Source organism: Pimephales promelas, chromosome 4, assembly GCF_988280905.1.
Source record: "Pimephales promelas chromosome 4, fPimPro1.hap1.1, whole genome shotgun sequence".
Classification (NCBI taxonomy): Eukaryota; Metazoa; Chordata; class Actinopteri; order Cypriniformes; family Leuciscidae; genus Pimephales; species Pimephales promelas.
The window spans coordinates 39,250,677-39,274,120 of NC_142772.1; the positions used below are offsets into that span (position 1 = coordinate 39,250,677).

General features: G+C 38.0%; 2 protein-coding genes across 7 annotated transcripts; one reads left to right on the forward strand and one right to left on the reverse strand.

Moving 5' to 3' along the window:
- LOC120470075 (chemerin-like receptor 1) lies at nucleotides 1-11,055 on the reverse strand. 5 transcript variants are annotated; one of them, XM_039659489.2, is made up of 3 exons: nucleotides 5,199-5,681; nucleotides 2,736-2,783; nucleotides 1-1,979 (listed from the first exon to the last, which is right to left on the reverse strand). In XM_039659489.2, the coding sequence occupies exon 3, from the start codon at nucleotides 1,967-1,969 to the stop codon at nucleotides 989-991; it is 981 nt and encodes a 326-aa protein (XP_039515423.2). In that variant the 5' UTR covers nucleotides 1,970-1,979; nucleotides 2,736-2,783; nucleotides 5,199-5,681; the 3' UTR covers nucleotides 1-988. The 5 variants fall into 5 exon arrangements, with proteins under 5 accessions (XP_039515423.2, XP_039515424.2, XP_039515422.2 ...); XM_039659490.2 differs by having other exon boundaries at nucleotides 2,708-2,783; XM_039659488.2 differs by having other exon boundaries at nucleotides 2,698-2,783.
- Nucleotides 11,056-14,472: 3,417 nt separating this feature from the next.
- Nucleotides 14,473-18,172, forward strand: ficd (FIC domain protein adenylyltransferase). Of its 2 annotated transcripts, none has more exons than XM_039659639.2 (3): nucleotides 14,473-14,602; nucleotides 15,257-15,588; nucleotides 17,000-18,172. In XM_039659639.2, the coding sequence occupies exons 2-3, from the start codon at nucleotides 15,318-15,320 to the stop codon at nucleotides 18,073-18,075; spliced, it is 1,347 nt and encodes a 448-aa protein (XP_039515573.1). In that variant the 5' UTR covers nucleotides 14,473-14,602; nucleotides 15,257-15,317; the 3' UTR covers nucleotides 18,076-18,172. The 2 variants fall into 2 exon arrangements, with proteins under 2 accessions (XP_039515573.1, XP_039515575.1); XM_039659641.2 differs by having other exon boundaries at nucleotides 14,489-14,602; nucleotides 15,240-15,588.
- Nucleotides 18,173-23,444: the final 5,272 nt, after the last annotated feature.

The window sequence follows — 23,444 nt, forward strand, 5'->3', positions numbered from 1 at the left end:
TTCATCCATTCAAATTCATTAATTTTAGTTAAATTTTATAAAACAGAAACAATATATTTTATATGTTCATTAATAATACACTGTTTAATTATCACAAATACCAAATTTTTATTTAATTTGTGGCTTATGATGGCTAATTATGACATTTAACCTGTTATCATAACACTGAACAACAAAGCGTGTGATGGCCAGCACTCGCATTTCTCTAAATTTTGCAATGACCATGCGTGACACAATACCATGAAATATGCCCGTTTTTAGGGCACAGAATAACGTTTGTGATAATACCAGTTATGTCACTAAATGATAATAAGCTATTCATTGTGGAGTGTGCATGGTGAAGTGAATGTCTTCCCTTACAAAAATAACTTTTGCAGATATCCTCGGATCGGAGATGCGTCCATTGACAAATTTCCCACGATCAAAGAGGACACTAATACGCATGTGCACAGCAAAAATCACAACTTGTGCTGGCTGCGCGCGCAAGTTATTTAAGGTGTCTCAACTGTACCTATGTCTCAACTATTCAGCTGGACCGTGAGAATTAAAATGGTACCAAGCAGAGAATATACACACATAACCGGAATACAAATCTACATCTTAATGCATAACAGCTAAATGTGTGTGTGTGTGTGTGTGTGTGTGGTGGAAGGAACTTTGTTGAATTCCTCTCTGAGGTGAAAGCGATTTTTTTTTTGAAGCTTGCACCCCTGTGTGTGCGTGAACAATGTTCAGGCTGAGTTTCCCGAAACCTTCTTAACGCTACGTCATTCTTAAGTTACACCTTAAGCTGTACCTTATCGTTAATACGTGTTTCCTGAAACGTTCTTAGTTAAGTATACCTTCTGTAAGTTAAGAGACAACGTTATCGGGAAACTCAGCCCAAGTCTTTTCTCAAGTTTTTCAGCTGTGAGGTTGAGAGAGCCCCACCTGGCAGACTCCACATTCTCTACATTTTCTACAGCTTAAAGATGTCCCTTTACTGCCTCTATAAGGGCTCCATTTCCCTCTCATCAATGTGAATCCCAATGTGATCTGGGTCATGCTCCATCCACTTCATTTTAAAACTGCGTCCCAGTAACAGAAAGATGAGTGGACTGGTAAAGGGGTGGCTTACGGCCAGTACGGTAGAAGCTGGAAGTCCATATTTTAAAATGTTTTCACCCAGGCTGCCGCTTACAGTGGCCTGAAGCATAGTTAAGAAGATTTGAGGGCCCCAGCACACAAAGTAGACCATCTTTATAGCGCAGATGATTTGTGCCTTCTTCCTGCAAGATTCACATGTTTTGTGAGAGAATGTCAAACAGCAGCTTAGAAACATTACCAAAGCTGGCACCAATAGCCCGAGGAGAAATCGCATGACAACGACAGCCTTCAGCCTTCTAGTGCCTTCTTGAGTTGTTTTGGTGTCTTCCCAGTCATAGTCATCAATGCACTGAAAATATTGGACCTCTCTGGAAAACAGTGAAGGACATGCCAAGACTGCTGCAATAGTCCAAGAGAATGAAATCAGAATGATGTTACAATTCTTCATCTTTTGTGTGCACCTGCTCTTTGAAAAAGTAGATTTAATGCTCCAGAGACTCAGCATGGCTGCCGTGAAGAACATACTGCCGTAGAGGATATAGGATGACAGCTTGCAAGTTGCATTTCCGTAATTCCATTGAAAGTTATTGTAAGCATACAGGAGCTGAAACACAACTGATGTACAGGAGACTAAATGTGTCACAGCCAATGCCGTAATCCAAATGGCAACCTCCTGAAAACTCTTGTTTTTCCGGCAGCTGATGACAACAACAGTGAAGTTGAGGGTGACGCCAAGGATGAGAACAATACAATATGTAATGAAGTAGGTCATCCAGATTTGAGTTTTGTACTCATTACTGCTTGAATTTGTTCCTACTGTTTTCAATTCTTGAATGATAGCATCATAGTCTACATCGGTCCCTTTGCTGTTTTCTGCCGACATCTTGTAAATCCTGAAACAAAATGAAATAGATTATTTCACTGGTAATAGAGCTGGCCCAAGGCAAGCGAATTAACACGGTGCGATTTTGAGCCGAATTCAGACTTTTGTTCAGAATTTCTGTTTTCAGAATTTTGTTGTAAATCATTTGGCAATTATGAAAAAATGTTATGGCTAGCCAATTGGACTATTCGTTTTAAACCATAAGTGGATATCACACAACACAAGCAATGCAAACTTTGCATGAGTTATGCTGGTGAAGAAGTCACCAACAAGTGAAAAGTAAGATTTCGGCACATATTCCCGCAAATACAACTATAGGGGTTAATCAATAAACATACGTAATGAAAAAAGAGAAGAGAAGTAGGGTAAAGTCAGCAAAATTGGGACAAATAAGCTTTTTCGTGTGTATTTCAATATACAATATAGGGCTACATTTTTATTACATAATATGTTCATGTGATTATAACATTTTATGCAATGATGTGCAAATTTATTTGTTCCATTTTTTTTAAAAAAAAATAAAGTTTTGTTACAGTCCCAGTTTCCCTTAACATGTTAGATAAAATGGGACAGTAGCATTCAGCTAAAGTGGGACATCCTATAAAATAAAATATAATAAATGTCTTAATGTGAAAAGTTTTGTTTTTCATAAAATGTCACAAAGTCAGAGGAACAAGAAAAAAACATGTCAGCCAAATAAGAGAAGTACAAAGAATAAAAAGGACAACCAATGAGTACAGGATAAGACTGGAGGCAGGCTAGGAACCTGGTTTCTTTTTATTTGGCCGGGACATGGTGTGTTCCCAAATCCACCCTTGAAAAAAGAGTGAAAAGTGTTGTGAGTTGATGCAGTCATGTCTTCTCTATGTTTTAGGACTTTTTATGGCCTAAAATTCTTATTATTAAAGTAAATAATTTGCATACATCAAGAGTCTTTCCCCCTGAAATTAAGAAATCTAAATTGGTGAATTTAGAAGAAATCTATAGATGTAAACAGATGGAGGCTATATAGTAGGTGTTGGAGTCATTATTTTGAAGTGCATTTTTTGTTTGTGACACTAGAGGGCGTATTAGTATTTTGAGTATATTTAAGTGTGGTGATAATGAGTTACAGGTGCGCTGATGGAAGGTCAAGGTCAACAAACTTATTGACTGTGCTGTGCTATGTGGAGAGTTGGATTGTGCTCATGCCTAACAGGATGTTTGAATCAGAAATGTTGGGTCAATGTTTTATTTTCAATTTATTTTGTTATTTGCAATGCCAAATGGACAATAAAAGGATGTGGCTTATCTGAAATTGATTCTGAAGGTATGGACATTTATTTATTTGATTCAAGACATAAGCACGCGTCAGAAACAGACAAATGAAACCATCTGCGTTACTACAGTAGGTTTAAAACAAACTCCATCTAAGTGTGGATTTTGAAGGTTTTATTTGATGATGATTATACAGTCCTCCCTGAAATGTGAAAATAAGTGTCAGCATCAGGTGTATCAAATATGTGATTTAAACTAGTAGCAAAGAAGAAAACATGCACATTGTGGCATGTTTCCTTTACTGCTTTCAGGCCCGTCGCGACAGTACAGGCAAACCAAGCAATTGCTTGGGGCCCCAAGCTGGACTGGGGTATGTATACATATACATATATGTATGTATATGTATACATGTATACATATATATATATATATGGGGTATGTATATGTATAGAAAAGACTATGTATGTATATATATATATATATATATATATATATATATATATATATATATATTTAATTAAAAAAAACTTTATAAATAAAACGTAATTATGAGAAGTGCCATTTTTTTCACTTGAGCCCCTGCCCCTCAAAATGCCTGTGCACGTCTCTGCTCACGGTTGTAGAATAGCCTATAAATGGGTTCTTATCATATTTCAAAGGTCATATCATCTTATCATATTCTTTAAAAACTTAGCTATAACTCTTTCCAAAAAATCGTTTGCGATCTAATTACTCGAACAGTGAGTGAGGTAATCTTGCTGAAATCGCACAGTTGGCTAGGCTATACGCCCACTCGCCCACCGTAAGCAGCTGCTTTTTTTTTTTTTTTTTTTTTTTTTTTTACAGCGCAACATGTTCTGGCCCCGCCCTACCAATAAGCCTCGCCTGCATTATTCGTGTCCTCCTGCTCTGACACGCGCTTTTACTTGGTGCGAACACCCGGAGCGCGGTCACAGAGCAGACTTGTAAACATGCTCCGCGCCTTGTCCTTAAAGGGATTCACCCAAAAATGAAAATTAATCACTCATGTTGTTTCAAGTCTGTATTATTTATTTATTTTTTGTGATAAACGCAAAAGAAGATATATTGGAGAATGTGGGTAACCACCAGACAGCTGCTGTGTCCCATTGACTTCCATAGTAGGAAAAATGATCTTATGAAAGTCAATGGGGACCAGCAACTATTTGGCTAGTAACCATATTCTTCAAAATAACTTTTATGTTCAACAGAAGAAAGAATCTCATTCAGGTTTAAAACAACTTGAGGATGAGTAGCCTAAATGATGACCGTTTTAATTTTTGGATGAACTATTCCTTTAATGTTGATAAACTATTGTTGTTTTCGTGTTACAAGTCCATCTGATCTGTTAATTTGATGTCGTTATTTGAGTATTTAATTTAATGTTGTCCATTTTTTACATTTATTATATAAGAAGATTCTTAAAAGAATAATGCAGACAAAAAAGCTTTACAAGTGGTGATATGAATTGACTTTTTGTTTCGCTTTTGAGTGAACTGTTCCTTTAAGGAGGAGTAAAACGTGTTTCTTTGTCCAAATGACGCAGTATGAAAGCATGGAATGCTCATGTTCTATACTATCTTCAAGGATACAATATCATCTTATATTATAGAAATATCTTATGTCTTGTCAATGTCACTGAAATACGTATATACTTTGATCAGTGATGAACGCATTTAAATGCCTTATATATTATAATCAGGGGAAAACATATTAGGCTAGATTAAAATGTCAACAGAAAAACTGCAAAACCTAGTAAATCAAATATCACACACATAAAACAATGCAAAATGTAATATTATGGATGAAAACATTTACAAAGCATTTCCATAACAAATAGAAATATCATCACCCAGTTACAAAAAAAACCGATATCTGCAAAGCAACACTCCATGCATGTTAAAAAAAATCTTTAAATTCTTTGATCTGCTTACTTTCTGCAAAACATTCTTACCTTTGGCAGCAACAGTGCAGAATGGCAGCAACAGTGCAGAATGAGAAAAATCAGAAGAGTGTGTCCATCTGAGAGAACTCTGAGAGTAAATGTAATAGCCTACACTGAATAGCCTATTTAAGTTTCTCACTGAATAGCCTATTTAAGTTTCTCTTCGACGGCTTCGTTCTGATTTCGTCAGTTGCAATTTGAACTGCCGTATATTTTTGGACAAAGTCGGTGTCTGAATTAACCCTGCAAGACCCGTGATATAGTAAAATTACATCATCAATTTTAGCTCTTCCAAAACAGATCTGCATTTTTTTTTTCATGAAACCCCCCTCTTTCAACTCAAGTCAAGCTCACAATCTTTTTGGAAAATGCAACTTAAATGGCCTTGGATAGCTGTGAGAAGAAGAGAGGGGACAGGGAGTGCCGTCACTAGGCTTGTTTGAGATGAGCAAAATCTGCGCAGAACCATCACCGGTGATCATGGGCGTGTTAGTGGGGGGGAAGAGTGGACCTGACTACCCAGGGCCCCGTCTAGGGGAGAGGGCCCTTTGAAACCCCATCAAAAAAAAATATTTTTTTTTAACCTAATTAGAATTAATTGGGCCCTCCAATTGATGTGATGAATAATCATTTAAAAAAATATTGACCAAAATGAACTCAGTGTCAGACATCTGGACCCCCTTCCAAATGGTTTAGTCCATAGACGCAGCGGGCGGCAAAATAGTAATAACGCAGTGAGTCTAGACCTAGTCTAGACGCAGTGAGTCTAGTCTATTTTTTACAGTCTATGGTCTAGACTGAGCCTGTAACTGGAGTCTGATCTGATCATGCTGTGCAAAAAAGCACAAATCGGGCTTTCAAAAAATGAAAGAGAGGAAAGAAAAAGATAGGAGGCAGAATGCGGGGAAGCAGCTGATGACTGCTTTCTTCCCAAAAGGTGAACTGAGTTTGCTTGTTATGCACCTAACGTTACATCCAATTAAAGTTAACGTAGTCAACTCCAGACAGCTGCTGCTAATGCAGGGTTCCAGACTGCGACCAAATTGGTCTCATATGCGACCATTTTTTGAGAATGTGATTGTGCGAGTTAAAATTGTATGTGGTCGCGTCGCGTATGTGCGAGTGGACGCTCGCGCAAAAGAACACCGACCGTTGTATCAGCTGCTGCTGCAGACTGCAGTCCGTAACTTATGTTCAAAACGAACGAGTAGGCTACATCATGAATCCATTTTCCAAACCGTGTTTTTGACTTATCCTGAATCACTACAGTACGCCTGTTATAAGTGTTTATATTCGGACTATTTTTTTTATCCCGGATTCCCGGGGTTGACTCGGATGCGAAGTTGCCCAGTGACTGCGTGACTCGCCATAGACATATCACACTGGCAGTTGAAATCAGCTCAGTAATACGCAATACGTTCCCAACGGACGTCGTACTACACAGTGAAAAGCGTCGGACGCGGGTATAACAAAAATGGCGGAGAGATTAAAGTTTGATTCTGTCAGTTCTGTATGATCTCTCTGATGAGAGCTATGCTGCGTGAGGAAAGTTGCTCAGGACGTTGACATGTCAGGTCGGCTAAAAAATGTGATATAGTGGTCAATAGTTCAATGTCTAGTGTCTACCTTCAATTTAATTGTATTAACTGCCCTTATAAACGTTAGAAAGTCATGAAAATAAAAAATGACATCACAAATTATCGTTATAAAATCAATATTTATTTTATTAAAAGTTAATAATTCAGGTTTGTTTATCAGTACCATGCAACGCTCAACTTCCGCTGGAATTGTCGGATAGGAACCGTCCGTAGCTTTTCGCAAGAGTTCAAATTTTTGAACGCATCCGGATGACCAACGGACACGATTTTCTTCGCACCGCACTCGGTCGGACCCGTTTCGGACCCATTCGCATGCGGTCTGCGAATCTCCATAGGAAATGAATGACTTCCGGTCGTTTCGCAGCCGCATCGGAGCTGATTTCAACTGCCAGTGTGAAGGCGGCGTGAAGGCGGCGAAGTAGCTCCGGCAACAGTGTTCTTCCGCAAGACACATAGACGTTACGCGCGCATTGCACACTGGTGGAACGCGCCAATTACGAATTCATGAATAAAAATATAAAAATGAAAATGTCTCAGGAAACAAATTATTACAAAATGCAGGAGGTAAGGAGTGTGAGATTTCTGATTTTTGAACTAACTTATAAAATTTGATAACGAAAAATCTGTTTTAGCTTGTTGTAATAGCCTACTCTAATCTTTTAAAATGTAATGCATACATTTGAATGTTTAATGATTTTTAAAAGATAGAAATATGATGCTAATAGAAAAATGACAGACACAGAAGATGATTAAAATGTAAATAGATAGATTGAATGTAATTCAAATGTAAAATTCTTAAAATTACAGATTAAAATTACTGTCCAAAATCCATGAAAATCCTGAAATTTGGCAATGATAATTAATATATTACAGGTATTTATGCTAAGCCTTTGCTAGCTTTGGTCCATTAAAACCACTATTCATCGGCATGCATTGATTAATCCCATGGCATGTAGCAAAAAAAAAAAAAAAAAAAAAAACGCGACGAAATCAAATGCTGGTGCGACCAACTGAGAAAGTTGGTAGCATATCAGTTTAACCTGGTTTCTGAGGGTACAGTTGTCTCTCGTGTTCTCCTATTCAAAAATAAATGTTTTTCATTTAAAACTTGCATCAGTATAGCCAAATGCATCAATTCAGGTGGTAAATGAAAGAACCAGTCATTACTATAATCTGATTTTATTATAGATTTAAATACTGTTTATACTTGTTTATATTCAAATAATTTAAAAAATACATTTCATTCAAAATTGAATTTTAATTTTGCTAACAAGCATCGTACAATGCCATGTGTAGGGGGCCCACTGACATTGAGAGTGTACAGGGCCCAGAATTTGGTGCTACGCCCCTGCCGGTGATTAGCGCGAAATGCATGTTTAGAAACGTCAGAGAGCGGTCCGCCTGGCTCTGATGTCATTCCGACGTATGTCAACAAAAGAGAAAACTCTAGCGAGCGCATCTCCACCGACTGCGCTGATCAAAAGCACGATGGGAAACGACTTGCTGATGACACAGCTTAACGCTCATTGGTTTAAATTACCGTGATGTATTGTTCTGTTTAAAAATGTTTGATTTTGAAACTCTGATATCATGTTTTATGTGTAGCCTATACCTACATTTGTTATGGATGAATAAACTCTCTGACAGTGCGATATGGGTTATTATGTGATGACATTTTTATTAAAACAATAAAAAAACACATGTCTGTATTAAAGAAAAATGATTGATATTTCGAATGTAATTAAATAACAAGTAGGTCTACTTTGGGTGTCTTGTTCATTATATTTATTTTCATATAGCCTAATAGCAACAGATCTTAAATTGCATCCAGTTTATTAGCAACACCATACATGAGCGTGAATCCCGTGAAATCAGTCTTTGATCTCACAGGGGTCAAACCCACTGCGAGAAGAGAGATCTGTCCGGCTTGCCTGCACTTTTTTCACTCCTCCCCTCACTACAGCCGCCTACTCTCGACTACATTTCAAGCGAAGCACGGCGCATCTCAAACAAGCCTAAAATTACATCCAGTTTATTAGCAACACCGTGCACAAGGGTGAATCCAGTGAATCCCGTGAAATCAGTCTTTGATCTCACACAGGTGTCAGACCCACTGCGAGAAGAGAGATCCGTCCGTCTTGCCTGCGATTTTTTTTTTTTTTTTTTTTTTTTTTTTTCTTCACTCCTCTCACTGCAGACGCCTACTCTCACATACATTTCAAACAATCCTTGTTATCGCCAATGTCCCAAGCATATCGGTCACTAAAAAGCAGTGGTAAAACGTGAGGAAATGATAGATCTTTTTATATAGCTGGCAAAGTTAAAGTCTTATGAAATACACTGACACCTTATTATTGTCCTTTCAAAAGTATAATGTACCTAACTAAGAATGTCTCATTAATAATTGAGACACCGATGATGAGTCATCAAGCACTCAGTCTCGATGAGTCTCGGCGACTCCGCATTCATGGGCTGATCTGAGATTCGGAAAAGGCCCTGATCTCTAGTTGCATTTCATTATATAGCCAGACCTCTCATATGTAAACATGAGTTTACAGTGGAAATTTACTTTGTTATACTTACTGGCGGTAAAAATTGACAATTCGCTAACATAAATAGGTAATTTGCATTCATGAATTTGCACATTTTGGAAGAACGTTGCAATATTACAACGTTGCAATATTACATTTCCTTAAAAACTTACTAAAACATGTATTTTTAAAAAATCCTTCATTATTTACATCAGAGGCCTTCTACAACAACATCTGACAGGTGAAACAATTTTTTCACCCTTTTTTTCTATATTTGGGTCTTACAGGGATTTGTTGTTACACAGCCGCATGTGGAAAAATAAGTTTTATTCTTCTAAATAACCATATTTAAAATGTCATGCCATTTATGCTAAAATTTGACATCTGAGTCCGTGGTTCTAAGTTTAAAAGAGAGACTATCACTTTCTTAACAAGTTGCCACATGTTGTTAACAGCAACAGCTCCACCAGATTATCTTGAAAAAAATATATTTTCTGGTAGCTTCACTAAAGTTACATTTTCAAGAGCACTTTACCAGAGGCTGAAGTCTTAAAAAGTCCAGCTCAAATATAATGAATTAAAAGCAACCTACCTTTTATGTTTTTGCTCTGTCCCCTTCTAATTCATGTGAGAACTGAGCTGACTGTTTTACCTGGGGGGCAAACAGAAACGAAATAGTTTAGGTGGCGTGCCAACTGCATACGAATTAAGGATGTACCAACACTCTGCATACGAATTAAGGATGTACCAACACTGAGGTAACTGTTGTGCATTAAGTGTTTTGTACAACTTACTTCCTCACCTTTGGACTACTTCTTTGCTGGTGGTCCCATGCGTGGGAAATGGCTTTATTGGTTCCATAGTTAACTACTTCCATGCCATTTTTTGACATTTGGGTATAAAGTGTTTTCATTTTCAAATACATGGTGTAAAAACGTCGACGTGGTTAAACAGAAAGCTCCTGAAGTAGGGGTACTCTGTGACGTGGGGTAGTCATGACACTACTCTGTCACGCCTCTGCAAACATCTGGTTCCGTCAAAACCACTGTAGCAAGTCAGGAGTTGGAATTACGAGTATTGAAAACGATCAGGGTAGTGTACATTAGCATCTAATTGGCATATTTTATGTAGTTATTTAGATTATTTTGTGTAGTATAGGTAGCTATAGGTTGTTAATTAGCATTGTTGTAGTGTTGTTAGTATTGTTAGAAGCATTCGTTTAGTATATTGCATCAGTTAGAATAGCGTACATTTTTATCATTAGCTTTATTTGTATTTAGTAAAGTGGTTAGGATGTTGCTGGTTGCAACAGCACTGCTGGACTGCATAACTTCCCATTAGACTTGGAAATTATGCACCAAACGCTGCCCTTCCTGCATATAGACTCCACCACCGCAGAGGCGTCATGATGTGAGTGGGTATATATTTAATCACAATTTATGGTCCTTCCTATTAGGCTTTTTAACCCTCTGGTGTAGACAAATGCGCCGGCGCGATTTGATGGATATTTTTTTCACATAGCAACAAAATTAAGGTTGCTAGCCACGGCCAGCTTTCTACGTTCTTATTCAGGCATTACATTTTTATACTTAAAAACTTCATGCAGTTTCTTCATTCATTTAGTCACAATAAAAAAGCAACATTTTAAACTAAATTTTAAAAGCTGAGACCTACAAGTATAGGCCAAATATACTTAGACTTGTCTGTCAGTAAACCTAGTGGAATTTTAACTATAGCCTATTTCTGAGACGTACATAAAGTATATTTCTGAGAAGTGCATAAAACGTAGACTGAAAGTATACTTTGTTATTTTTAGTTTAAAAGAGGTATACAAATAACACACTTGATTAAATTTATTTTTCATAAGAGACCCCATAATGACCAAGGGCAAATAATTCCACAACCGGTTTATTTCTCTCTTGGACAAACTCAATCAATCTATTTCCCTCTTGGTTCTCTCACACCCAACACAAACTATGCTTATCCTCCCTTCCTGCTGTTTTCTCTGACCGTGCAGGGAAGCGCTCCAATTCTGTTTGTCAGAGTGAAACATTCATTGTTTATATATCTCCTGTTAGACATTGTTTTATGTATATTTAATGAATCTTTCTAAAGAATAACAATTATTAAAAATAATATTCTCACAGATCAGAGTGAAAATGTCTATGCAAAACCTCCAGCATTTAGTTAAATCAGTGTCATACGTTCCTCTGAAAGTCTCCACGTATCTGTACAGACACAAACATATGACTTTTTTTTCCTTCTTTGTTTGTTTCATAGAAGTATTGGTGAATTATGAAATGAGAAATGTTCTTTCCTCTCTGGCTCTCACATTCTCAGACATATTCCCAACTTTAATTTATAAAGGGAGAGGCGTTGTGTAAGGTTTTTAATACTATCAATGAAAGTTCACACAGTTGATTTGTTGGATCCATAATGTGCAATGTAACACGAGCAGCAATGTATGATGCCCTGAAATACTCCATAGGAGCCTAAAGGCACGAATGTTAGTGTGGAAAACAAATAATGAAAAATAAATCAATAACAACAAAATGTATTCAAGATTTCCCATTGCTACCCTGATGGTTATTGCTTTACAGAGGAATGAGGCACACTGCTCTCATTATATGCTGTGATTCATATACTTAATTTCTGCTGGTGGTGGCCCCATGAACCTCTGGTGTAAAATCATGATTGAGATTATTACAAATGCAATTTCAGTGAAAACATCATTATAGAGTCTCTCGGCGCCTCTCTGCAGGTTTTTTTTTATGCAGATATGCATCAAATTCTATAAAGGACACATTTAATGCGTTTAGTGACTCAGTGAAGGGTCTGGTGATACATGGAGTCTGTCTCTCTCCTCTTGGTGTGTATGAAAATGAGTGTGTGTCTTCACTATCCGCATCTGGCTATAGCTTTAGGGCTGAAATCATAAATCACTGCTCAGTTATTGTCATGCTTGGCAACATGTAAAATGTAGGCTATATTACGTATATTCCCATACACTAACTCTATACACATAAACGTACCCATTCGATTTTTGAAAAAAGAAAAAGAAAAAAAAGTTTATTTTTAGGTGAGCAGATGTTTAAAAGTGCTAACTTCATAGTAGTTTTTGTCCCCACAGCAATTTTGAAGTTTAATATGCAGCAGATTAGATGAGTTTGTACTATTTAAGAGGGCGTTATAGACTTTCTATTTCCTATTGATATCTGAGGGCTGGCAGCAAAAGATGAGAATGGTTGGTTCCGGTGTTTACACCATTTTCAGCCTGATCTCACGAAAGTGCATATCTATAGCACAAATTGCATTTATTGTGCAATGTAGACACAAAAAAAGAGTTCTACACCGTGCATGTACAGTTAAAGGGATAGTTCCCCCAACTATGAAAGTTATAATTTACTCACGCATATGTTGTTCCAAATTTATATGATTTATTTATTTATTTATTTTTTTTTGAACACGAAAGAAGCTACTTTGAAGAAATTGGTAACCAGACACCTGATGGCCATTGACCTCCTAGTGGGAGAAAAAAATACCATGTAAGTCAATGGCTTCCGTCATCTGTCTGGTTACCAACATACTCCAAAAAGTAGCTTATTTTGTGTTCAACAGAAGAAAGACACCCATAAATCTTTTGCAAAAGCTTAAAGGTATTGAGGTAGTAAATGATGACAGAATTTGGGGATTTGGGGGCGAATTATCCCTTTAAGGAGTTCTGACTGCTCTTTCCGAATATCAGGGTAAATTTCTTGTGTGTTCTGGCACAACCACAAGTAACTTTATTATAAGAAGAATAATCTTAGAAGTTCATGGCTAGATATATATTTAAGAACCAGATGGAAGCCTTTTTGTCTAAATAAAAGCAGCATGGTGTTTCCTCTCAGGAATAGAAACTGCATGGAGGATGGTTGGATAAAAATTCCAGTCTCGAATGTTTCTAATTTTTTGGTTGGCACAAAAGCTTTATTGTTTGAGCACTGTGCTGATTTGCTGAAGTTAGGAGATAAAATACAAAAGTAAGAGAGCAAAGCACAGAGCAGGAAGGAATTGAAACAAAAACTAGGCTTTAATAAAAAAAACACTGTTCACTCGTTGGCCAGAGGAGAAGGTTTCTCCCAACTCCCAAGGTTTTTTCCTCCATTCTGTCACCCTGATGGAATTTTGGTTCCCTGCCACTGTTGTCTTGGCTTTTTGGCTGTCATAGTTGGGGACATTTAAATTCAGGCAGCTATATTATTGATCTGCCTGACTTAAGGTGGACGATGACACAATTTTCTTCTGGAAACTTTGTTGTATTAATTTCATGTTATCTCTGTGAAGCTGCTTTAATACAATCTGTATTGTAAAAAGCGCTATATATAATAAAGGTGACTTGACTTGAAGTTATTGTATGAATGTATACATGCTAACTGCATTGAAGTAATTTCATACTGAAAAGAAGAAATTGATTAGTGTGCAGAAGCGAACAGCATCCACATCATTTTAGACAAGAATTTGAATTACTAAGGTCTTGGGTTTATTATTTGTAACTTATTTGTGAGATAAGAGCCAAGTCTTACTCAATGCAACATAATCATATCATAACGAATGTCACAGATGTGAAGGAACAAAAACAAGGAATAATAATAATTTTTTTAAAAGAGCTGTCATTATTTTATTTAGGCAATACTGACCCCTAGTGTTTACACTGGCAACCAGAGGCCATAGATGTGTATCTATGGGCAGAAGCCAGGTAATTAGCCTAGGATAAATATTTGAAATAAAAGCAAATACCTAACGTTTATATATATATATATATATATATATATATATATATATATATATATTGACATTGTATAATTTAGGCTACATTTGATACATTTACAACAACGACAATAAAATCTTTACTCAAAAAAGAACAATACAATAATAATGTCTTTATTGTGTATAAGTAATTTAACAAATATAATATACGTAAAAACATATCTCTGCTGAAATAATATTGTAACAGGCAAAACATGCTTATTAGATTAACTAGAGTAAATAACGTTACATACCAACGGATCCATCTTGTCCAATCATGTAGGATCACGATCTGAAAAATGTGTTGGTGCACAAGGGTGTGTGGCAAATATCTGACCAATCACTGAACGCATACTTGGTAAAATCAACCAATCAATTTTAACCTTACAAGTACGCGATACTCTTTTCGCGGAAGTTGACGTTGCTAACAGCAGGGCAAACATTTCTGATCATGTCCTTCATTTATATTGAAAATAACACGTCTATAACCTAGAAGGTATGTCTGAACATTTGCATCTTGTTTTACATTTTATAAAGTACGTAACTAGCCGCTGTTTATAGGGTTGGGAATGGGATAAAGTCTTTCTGTAGAAATCAAATGCATGAATGATGTAATGACTTGTCATGAACTGCTGTATTAGTCATGGACTGTTTATATTAACTTAATGTGTCTACCATCGGGTGATCTTTCAGGTGCCAGATGTGGAAATATATTGTTCTACAATATTATAAGTAACGTTAACGTTATTTACACTCTGGTATTAGAAAAAACGTCAGAGTTTGTCAGTTAAAATGTCAGTGTGTTTAAAACAGCATAAGACGGGTAGGGTTGAGTATACATTTTAAATCCTGGTGGTGCTTTAAAATATATTAATTACTCTAACGTTATTTGTGGCTAAGTTACTCTTGACCATAAGTACATTTTCTCTTATTATTGGACTACCAAAGAGCATGATTTTAAGTGTGGTAAGAAATCACTGGACATAAGAAGGAAGCATTCAGACTATTATTCAGACAAAATTTAGACTATTTCATAAACTGTAAATATTCCCAAGATCCACCTGACTCACATTTTACTGTAAGGGGAATCTTATTTAACTTTTTTTTTTTTGTCTTAACCTTCTCTCTCACAGGTTTTCCATTCTCGCAGGTTTTCAGTTTCATGCTAGAATGTCGGATATGTGGCCTGGGAAATCTGGATTCCTTGACTGATGGCGGCTCTGGCAGTATTTCGCCATGCCAGCAGCAGTCCTCTGCTCTGGAGTTGGGGACCCGTTCTGTTTGTCCTCCTGGGATCAGTATGTATTCTGTTGCTGCCTTTAGTGGGCATAGAGGAGCGATGCTGTGCCACACTGAAGGGTATTGCTCTTTTGCGCTGCCAGCTGTGGGGGGGTGTCCAGCGGCCTGTGGTCCACACAACCAGCCTGACGGTCCCCTTCACAGCGCTAGACCTGCTGCCACAAAAACTCAAGCCCAGCAAAGGTACAGTTGAAGATGCTGCTGGCTCTATTTACGTTTTTAAGGCATGTCCCTGGACTTATTGTGCATAATATTTTGATGAATAATTTATGTTATTCCAAATGAAACATCTTCGTAATCTTTCAAAAAAAAAAAATTAAATAGGTTTTTCCTCTGAAATTAGTCTTCCTGCTAGTCCTACTCTAAATCTATTATTAATAATTTTAATTATATATATTTCAGATGCCGTGGTTCAGTGTCTTATAATTGCAATGTCTTTTTCCAGTCTGAAACTGTCTTCTATTTAAAGCTGCAGTCCGGAACTTCTTTGGGTTAAAATGATCCATTATAATTTTTTTGAGCAAGTACATAACCAGCCAGTGTTCAAAACTCTCTGCTTGCCTTAGCTCGATTCAAAACAGTAAGCTTGTAATAATGTTTTTATAATGTTAATGTTTTTTTTGCATCATTACATCACATCTGTACACATAAAGAAGAGTCTCTGCTAGTTGACTATATTGCATGTGAAGATGTTTGAGGTGGAGATTTATAGCCTTTTCTCACAGCACTTGTTATAATTAAACTTATTAATTTGATTAATTTAATATCCAGAATGTTTACAACAGGAGATTCACCCGTTGTAAAATGCAAAAGACTTTGGACTTCGGAGTGGCTACAGAAAAAAGAGACAAATGCGAAAACGAGGATAAATATGAAGGGCATTAAATATAGTCATGCAATGCTTTAAAAAAAGGGCATTTTAAAAGTCATGCACGATTTACTGCAATGCTTTTTTCCCCTTCATTGGTCAGAACAAAAGTGGGTGTTACTTGTTCAGATTACATTTTCCAATGAAAATTCTTATGTTGGTCATACTTCCAAAAAGTAGAACCACACTGTGCCGTGCCGAGGCACAACCCACATAAAGTTGATTACTCCGCAAATAACTGCAATTGCATATTTCGAACAGAGATGGTGGTAGAGAGGAAAAACTACGAACTTTTAATATTCTTTAACAGCTTTTAATAGTTTTTAAAATGTAACTTATTCCTGTAATGCAAAGCTGAATCTTCAGTGTCGCATGATTCTTCAGAAATCATTCCAAAGTGCTGATTTGGTGCTCAAGAAACATTTATTAGTAGTAGTATCAAAGTATTTTAGTATATTTCAGTTTTAAAATGTTTTATTTTAGTTAACAATAACAACACTGTTCCCGGTAACACCCATTTTTTCATGACTGTCAATTTTATTGTTGAATTTCCATTTTTTTTTGTCTCATCTAGCTTTTGAATGTTTGTCCAGTTTTAAAAGCAATTTACTGTGTAATAAATTCAGATCAAATATATAGATCAAGATTAGTGATAGTGCTTTTTGATTATGCGTCTCTCAGCTGGAATGTCGCATTGTGTGACGCTCACCAACTGCTTGTTTACAGAGACTCGGTTGGAGGCAAAGGCGGCTCTCCAGCAGGCTTTGGAGATGAAGAAAAATGGAAAAAGAGAGAAAGCTCATAAGCTGCTAGTTCACGCACTCAACATGAACCCTGAGTTTGTGGATGCGCTCACTGAACTGGGAACTATTCTGGAGGAAAAAGATGTTGTCCAAGCTGACCACCTCTACACCAAGGCCCTCGCTATCTCGCCCTGTAACGAGAAGGCCCTGGTAAGCAGGGATCGCACTCTCCCTTTAGTAGAGGAAATAGATCAACGCCACTTTGGGATCATCGATGGAAAGGTGCGACGTCTCATGTCCATCCCCAAGGGCAACTCTGCCTTGCGTCGGGTCATGGAGGAGACCTACTACCATCATATTTACCACACTGTTGCTATCGAAGGCAACACGCTCACGCTATCGGAGATTCGCCATATTATTGAGACCAGATACGCTGTTCCAGGTAAGAGTCTTCAAGAACAGAATGAGGCAATTGGTGTAGATGTAGCCATGAAGTACATTAACACCACCTTGCTGTCCCGTGCTGGAGCGATCACTGTAAATGACATCCTCGAGATCCACCGGCGGGTTCTAGGCTACGCCGATCCCGTGGAAGCCGGGCGATTTCGTTCTAGCCAGGTGTTCGTGGGACATCACATCCCACCGCACCCGCAGGACTTAGACAGACACATGCAGGAGCTGGTCCAGTGGTTGAACACTGAGGAAGCGTTGCATCTACACCCGGTGGAGTTTGCAGCTCTCGCGCACTATAAACTGGTTTACGTGCATCCGTTTGTGGATGGCAACGGACGGACGTCCCGCCTGCTCATGAATTTAATTCTAATGCAAGCTAGTTATCCACCGATCACCATTCGGAAAGAGCAGAGGGTAGAGTATTACGCCGCCCTGGATACAGCCAACGAGGGTGACGTTAGGCCCTTTATTCGATTCATTGCGAAATGCACGGAAATTACACTTGACACGCTACTGATAGCCACAACCGAGCATGCTGTTGGGCTGCCTGGGTCAAGTAATCACGCCTGCCCTGACTGTAAACGCACCATACCTGTGCATAGCTGAAAGATGTGTTGGTAGATGGGATAAGGTCGCACATCCATGTAATTGAAGTGCCATATGGTCCAAATCAGCCTCTGAAATAAATCATTGTCTAACCTTATACTGCTAGCTTGGGTCCTACAGAACATGGACCAATTGTGGATCCATTTTAAGTTTTTTTTTGTGTGTGTGTGTGTGTGTGTGTGTGTGTGTGTGTATTTAATGTGTACAGTAGCTATATTTGTTACAAATCCTGTTTGTTTTTTGACCCTTTTACCGCTACAGCTTTGTAGTCAGTTTTAATTAGAAATGAAAGAAAAGCATTTTCCTTGGAAAAAGAACAGGTCTGTGAAATTTTGAAAGATTGCAGGTCCATTTAATTTGGTTTGTTTTGGTTTTCAGATGCTTTGTCAGCTGAAGTACATTTATTGTGAACTTGTTGAACATTTTTCTCTCTTTATATACAGGGTGGCCGCGGGTCATTAAAAAGTATTAAAAAGTCTTAAATCAATTTTCCTAAAAATAAGGCCTTAAAAAGTATTACATTGTCTTAAATTCAGATTGGATAGGTCATAAATATGTTAGTCATGTCACCGCAAAGATGCAGGCAAAGGTAATTGTTCTGCCAGCCAGGTCAAATATTTTCTACAAGTAACGTAACCTGTTTGTGAGACATGCGGGTGCGATCATACAGTGGAGTCATGAAAAACATCCTTCATTTTGTTCAGGACAACATTCAGTCTGCAAAGTGTTTACTTGTATTTGTGTAGGCCTATACTCGCATTAAAACACACTTTTAAAAGCAAAACATATGTATCCAACCCCTGTTTGAAACAGTCTGTGTTGTAACGTCTGTCAGAGTTTGAGGTCCCAGAAGAAGAATAGGAAAGACAGTGCAAACGAACTGGTTGTTCCACGAGTCCTTTTATAGTTGCTTTCTTTGTTAAGCACACTCTTCACATACATGTCGAAAGAGCGGATGATAACAGGTTAAAGAAAACACTCTGTAAAACGCTGCAAATCAAAGTGGAAGTAAACGCAAAACAACATCCCGCGATAGATCGGTCATCGTCTTCCTCTTTGCGCGAGTGTTTTGAGATGCGCCTCGCCTAGCCTGCAATGTAATCGAGAGTAGGCGGCTGCAGTGAGAGGAGTGAAAAAAAGCGCAGGCAAGACGGACAAATCTCGGTTCTCGAAGTGGGTCTGACACCTGTGAGATCAAAGTCTGATATCGCGGGATTCACGCTCGTGCATGTGTTGCTAATAAACTGGATGTAACGTTAGGTTTCTGACCTGTTGCTTTTATATGAAAAGAAATATAATGAACAAGACAAAAGTACTTGTTATTTAATTATATTCCAAATATGTGTTTATCAATATTTTTTTCTTTAATACAGATATGTGTTTTTATATATTGTTTTTTAATAAAAATATAATGTTTATAAAAATATCATATTTGAAATCACATAATAACCCATGTGGCATTGTCAGAGAGTGTATTCACCCATAACAAATATGCATACACATAAAACATGATATCAGAGTTTTAAAATTAAACATGTTAAAAGAGAAAAATACATCACGGTTGTTTAAACCAATGAACATTATGCTGTGTCGTCAGCAAGTAGTTTCCCATCATGCTTTTGATCAGCGCAGTCGGTGGAGAGCAACTGGCTTTATGCCCTACTTCCTGAACTTCAGCCAGCTCCTTGTTTCCTGTCTGCCATTATTGGCCAAAATGATTAATTCAGGTGTGTCTGATTATTGTTGCCATGACTACTGAGGTCAGGTACACCTGAATTAATCAATTTGGCCAATTATGGCAGACAGGAAACAAGAAGCTGGCTGAAGTTCAGGAAGTAGTTCAGCTGGGCATAAAGCCCACTGCGCGCTACTGCAGAATCCTACCAAGAGGGTAATCCAAGCTGCCTCCGGGGGCCGCCATTGTAGCGTACTATCACCTGCTGTTAGATATTAAGATATTTATAATGGCATAAATGCTACGTGGGATCTCAATATCTCAGCTCTGGAAGGGTCTAGATCCTCCATTTTTGCACTCAGGTCTAAGTCTCGTGGCCCTCAATCAGAATCCAGAGTTTCAAGAAGATCAGAGAAACTCAAAAATTCGACCCAAAGAAAAAAACGACAGTGGTACCCCTGTCGTTTTTTTTTTTCAGTGCGAAAAAATAAGTTTCTCCAATCTTCTCAATACTCTGGATTCTGATAGAGGGCCACGAGACTTAGACCTGAGTGCAAAAATGGAGTCTCTAGGCCCTTCCAGAGCTGAGATATTGAGATCCCACGTAGCATTTATGCCATTATAAATATCTCAATATCTCAGCCCTGGAAGGGTCTAGAGCCTCCATTTTTGCACTCAGGTCTAAGTCTCTTGCCCCTCTATCGGAATCCAGAGTTTCAAGAAGATCAGAGAAACTTAAAATTTCGACCCAAAAAAAAAAAACAGTGCTACCCCTGTCGTTTTTTTTTTTTTCGATGCGAAAAAATAAGTTTCTCCAATCTTCTCAAAACTCTGGATTCTGATAGAGGGCCATGAGACTTAAACCTGAGTGCAAAAATGGAGTCTCTAGACCCTTCCAGAGCTGAGATATTGAGATATTTATAATGGCATAAATGCTGCATGGGATCTCAATATCTCAGCTCTGGAAGGGTCTAGATCCTCCATTTTTGCACTCAGGTCTAAGTCTCATGACCCTCTATCAGAATCCAGAGTTTCAAGAAGATCAGAGAAACTCAAAATTTCGACCAAAAAAAAAACGACAGTGATACCCTTGTCGTATTTTTTTCGGTGCGAAAAAATAAGTTTCTTCAATCTTCTCAAAACTCTGGATTCTGATTGAGGACCATGAGACTTAGACCTGAGTGCAAAAATGGAGTCTCTAGGCCCTTCCAGAGCTGGGATTTTAAGATCCCACTTAGCATTTATGCCATTATAAATATCTCAATATCTCAGCTCTGGAAGGGTCTAGAGCCCTTTTTTGCACTCAGGTCTAAGTCTCATGGCCCTCTATCAGAATCCAGAGTTGCAAGAAGATCAGAGAAACTCAAAATTTCGACCCAAAAAAAAAAAACGACAGTGGTACCCCTGTCGTTTTTTTTTTTTTTTTCAGTGCGAAAAATTAAGTTTCCCCAATCTTCTCAAAACTCTGGATTCTGATAGAGGGCCATGAGACTGAGACCCTTCCAGAGCTGAGATATCGAAACTCAAAATTTCGACCAGAAAAAAAAAACGACAGTGTTACCCCCTTACGTTTTTTTTTTTGGGGTGAAAAATTAAGTTTCCCCAATCTTTTCAAAACTCTGGATTCTGATAGAGGGACATGAGACTTACACCTGAGTGCAACAATGGAGGCTCTAGACCCTTCCAGAGCTGAGATATCGACACTCAAAATTTCGACCAGAAAAAAAAACGACAGTGTTACCCCTTACGTTTTTTTTGGGGGGCGAAAAATTAAGTTTCCCCAATCTTCTCAAAACTCTGGATTCTGATAGAGGGCCATGAGACTGAGACCTGAGTGCAACAATGGAGGCTCTAGACCCTTCCAGAGCTGAGATATCGAAAATCAAAATTTCGACCAGAAAAAAAAAACGACAGTGTTACCCCTTACGTTTTTTTTGAGGGCCGAAAAATTAAGTTTCCCCAATCTTCTCAAATCTCTGGATTCTGATAGAGGGCCATGAGACTTAGACCTGAGTGCAAAAATGGAGGCTTTAGACCCTTCCAGAGCTGAGATATCGAAACTCAAAATTTCGACCAGAAAAAAACGACAGTGTTACCCCTTACGTTTTTTTTTTTTTTTGGGCGAAAAATTAAGTTTCCCCAATCTTCTTTAAACTCTGGATTTTGATAGAGGGACATGAGACTTACACCTGAGTGCAAAAATGGAGGCTTTAGACCCTTTCAGAGCTGAGATATCGAAACTCAAAATGTCGACCAGAAAAAAAAAAACGACAGTGTTACCCCTTACGTTTTTTTTTTTGGGCAAAAAATTAAGTTTCCCCAATCTTCTTTAAACTCTGGATTTTGATAGAGGGACATGAGACTTACACTTGAGTGCAAAAATGGAGGCTTTAGACCCTTTCAGAGCTGAGATATCGAAACTCAAAATTTCGACCTGAAAAAAAAAACGACAGTGTTACCCCTTACGGTTTTTTTTTTTTGGGCGAAAAATTAAGTTTCCCCAATCTTCTCAAAACTCTGGATTCTGATAGAGGGCCATGAGACTTACACCTGAGTGCAACAATGGAGGCTCTAGACCCTTCCAGAGCTGAGATATCGAAACTCAAAATTACGACCAGAAAAAAAAACGACAGTGTTACCCCTTACGTTTTTTTGGGGGGGCGAAAGTTTCCCCAATCTTCTCAAAACTCTGGATTCTGATAGAGGGCCATGAGACTTAGACCTGAGTGCAAAAATGAAGGCTTTAGACCCTTCCAGAGCTGAGATATCGAAACTCAAAATTTCGACCAGAAAAAAAAAACGACAGTGTTACCCCTTACGTTTTTTTTTGGGGGGCGAAAAATTAAGTTTCCCCAATCTTCTCAAAACTCCGGATTCTGATAGAGGGCCATGAGACTGAGACCTGAGTGCAACAATGGAGGCTCTAGACCCTTCCAGAGCTGAGATATCGAAAATCAAAATTTCGACCAGAAAAAAAACCGACAGTGTTACCCCTTACGTTTTTTGGGGGGGCCGAAAAATTAAGTTTCCCCAATCTTCTCAAATCTCTGGATTCTGATAGAGGGCCATGAGACTTACACCTGAGTGCAAAAATTGAAGCTTTAGACCCTTCCAGAGCTGAGATATCGAAACTCAAAATTTCGACCAGAAAAAAAAACGACAGTGTTACCCCTTACGTTTTTTTGGGGGGCCGAAAAATTAAGTTTCCCCAATCTTCTCAAATCTCTGGAGAGGGGCATGAGACTTAGACCTGAGTGCAAAAATGGAGGCTTTAGACCCTTCCAGAGCTGAGATATCGAAACTCAAAATTTCGACCAGAAAAAAAACGACAGTGTTACCCCTTACGTTTTTTTTTTTTTGGGGCGAAAAATTAAGTTTCCACAATCTTCTTTAAACTCTGGATTTTGATAGAGGGACATGAGACTTACACCTGAGTGCAAAAATGGAGGCTTTAGACCCTTTCAGAGCTGAGATATCGAAAATCAAAATTTCGACCAGAAAAAAAAAACGACAGTGTTACCCCTTACGTTTTTTTTTTTTGGGCGAAAAATTAAGTTTCCCCAATCTTCTCAAAACTCTTGATTCTGATAGAGGGCCATGAGACTTACACCTGAGTGCAACAATGGAGGCTCTAGACCCATCCAGAGCTGAGATATCGAAACTCAAAATTTCGACCAGAAAAAAAACCGACAGT

Excerpts from the sequence above, each read along its gene's own strand:
- LOC120470075 (XM_089130494.1), bottom strand. The coding sequence starts at position 1,969 with ATGTCGGCAGAAAACAGCAAAGGGACCGATGTAGACTATGATGCTATC.
- ficd (XM_039659639.2), top strand. The coding sequence starts at position 15,318 with ATGGCGGCTCTGGCAGTATTTCGCCATGCCAGCAGCAGTCCTCTGCTC. Across the intron at positions 15,589-16,999 it reads AAAACTCAAGCCCAGCAAAG|AGACTCGGTTGGAGGCAAAG; the intron begins GTACAGTTGAAG and ends GCTTGTTTACAG.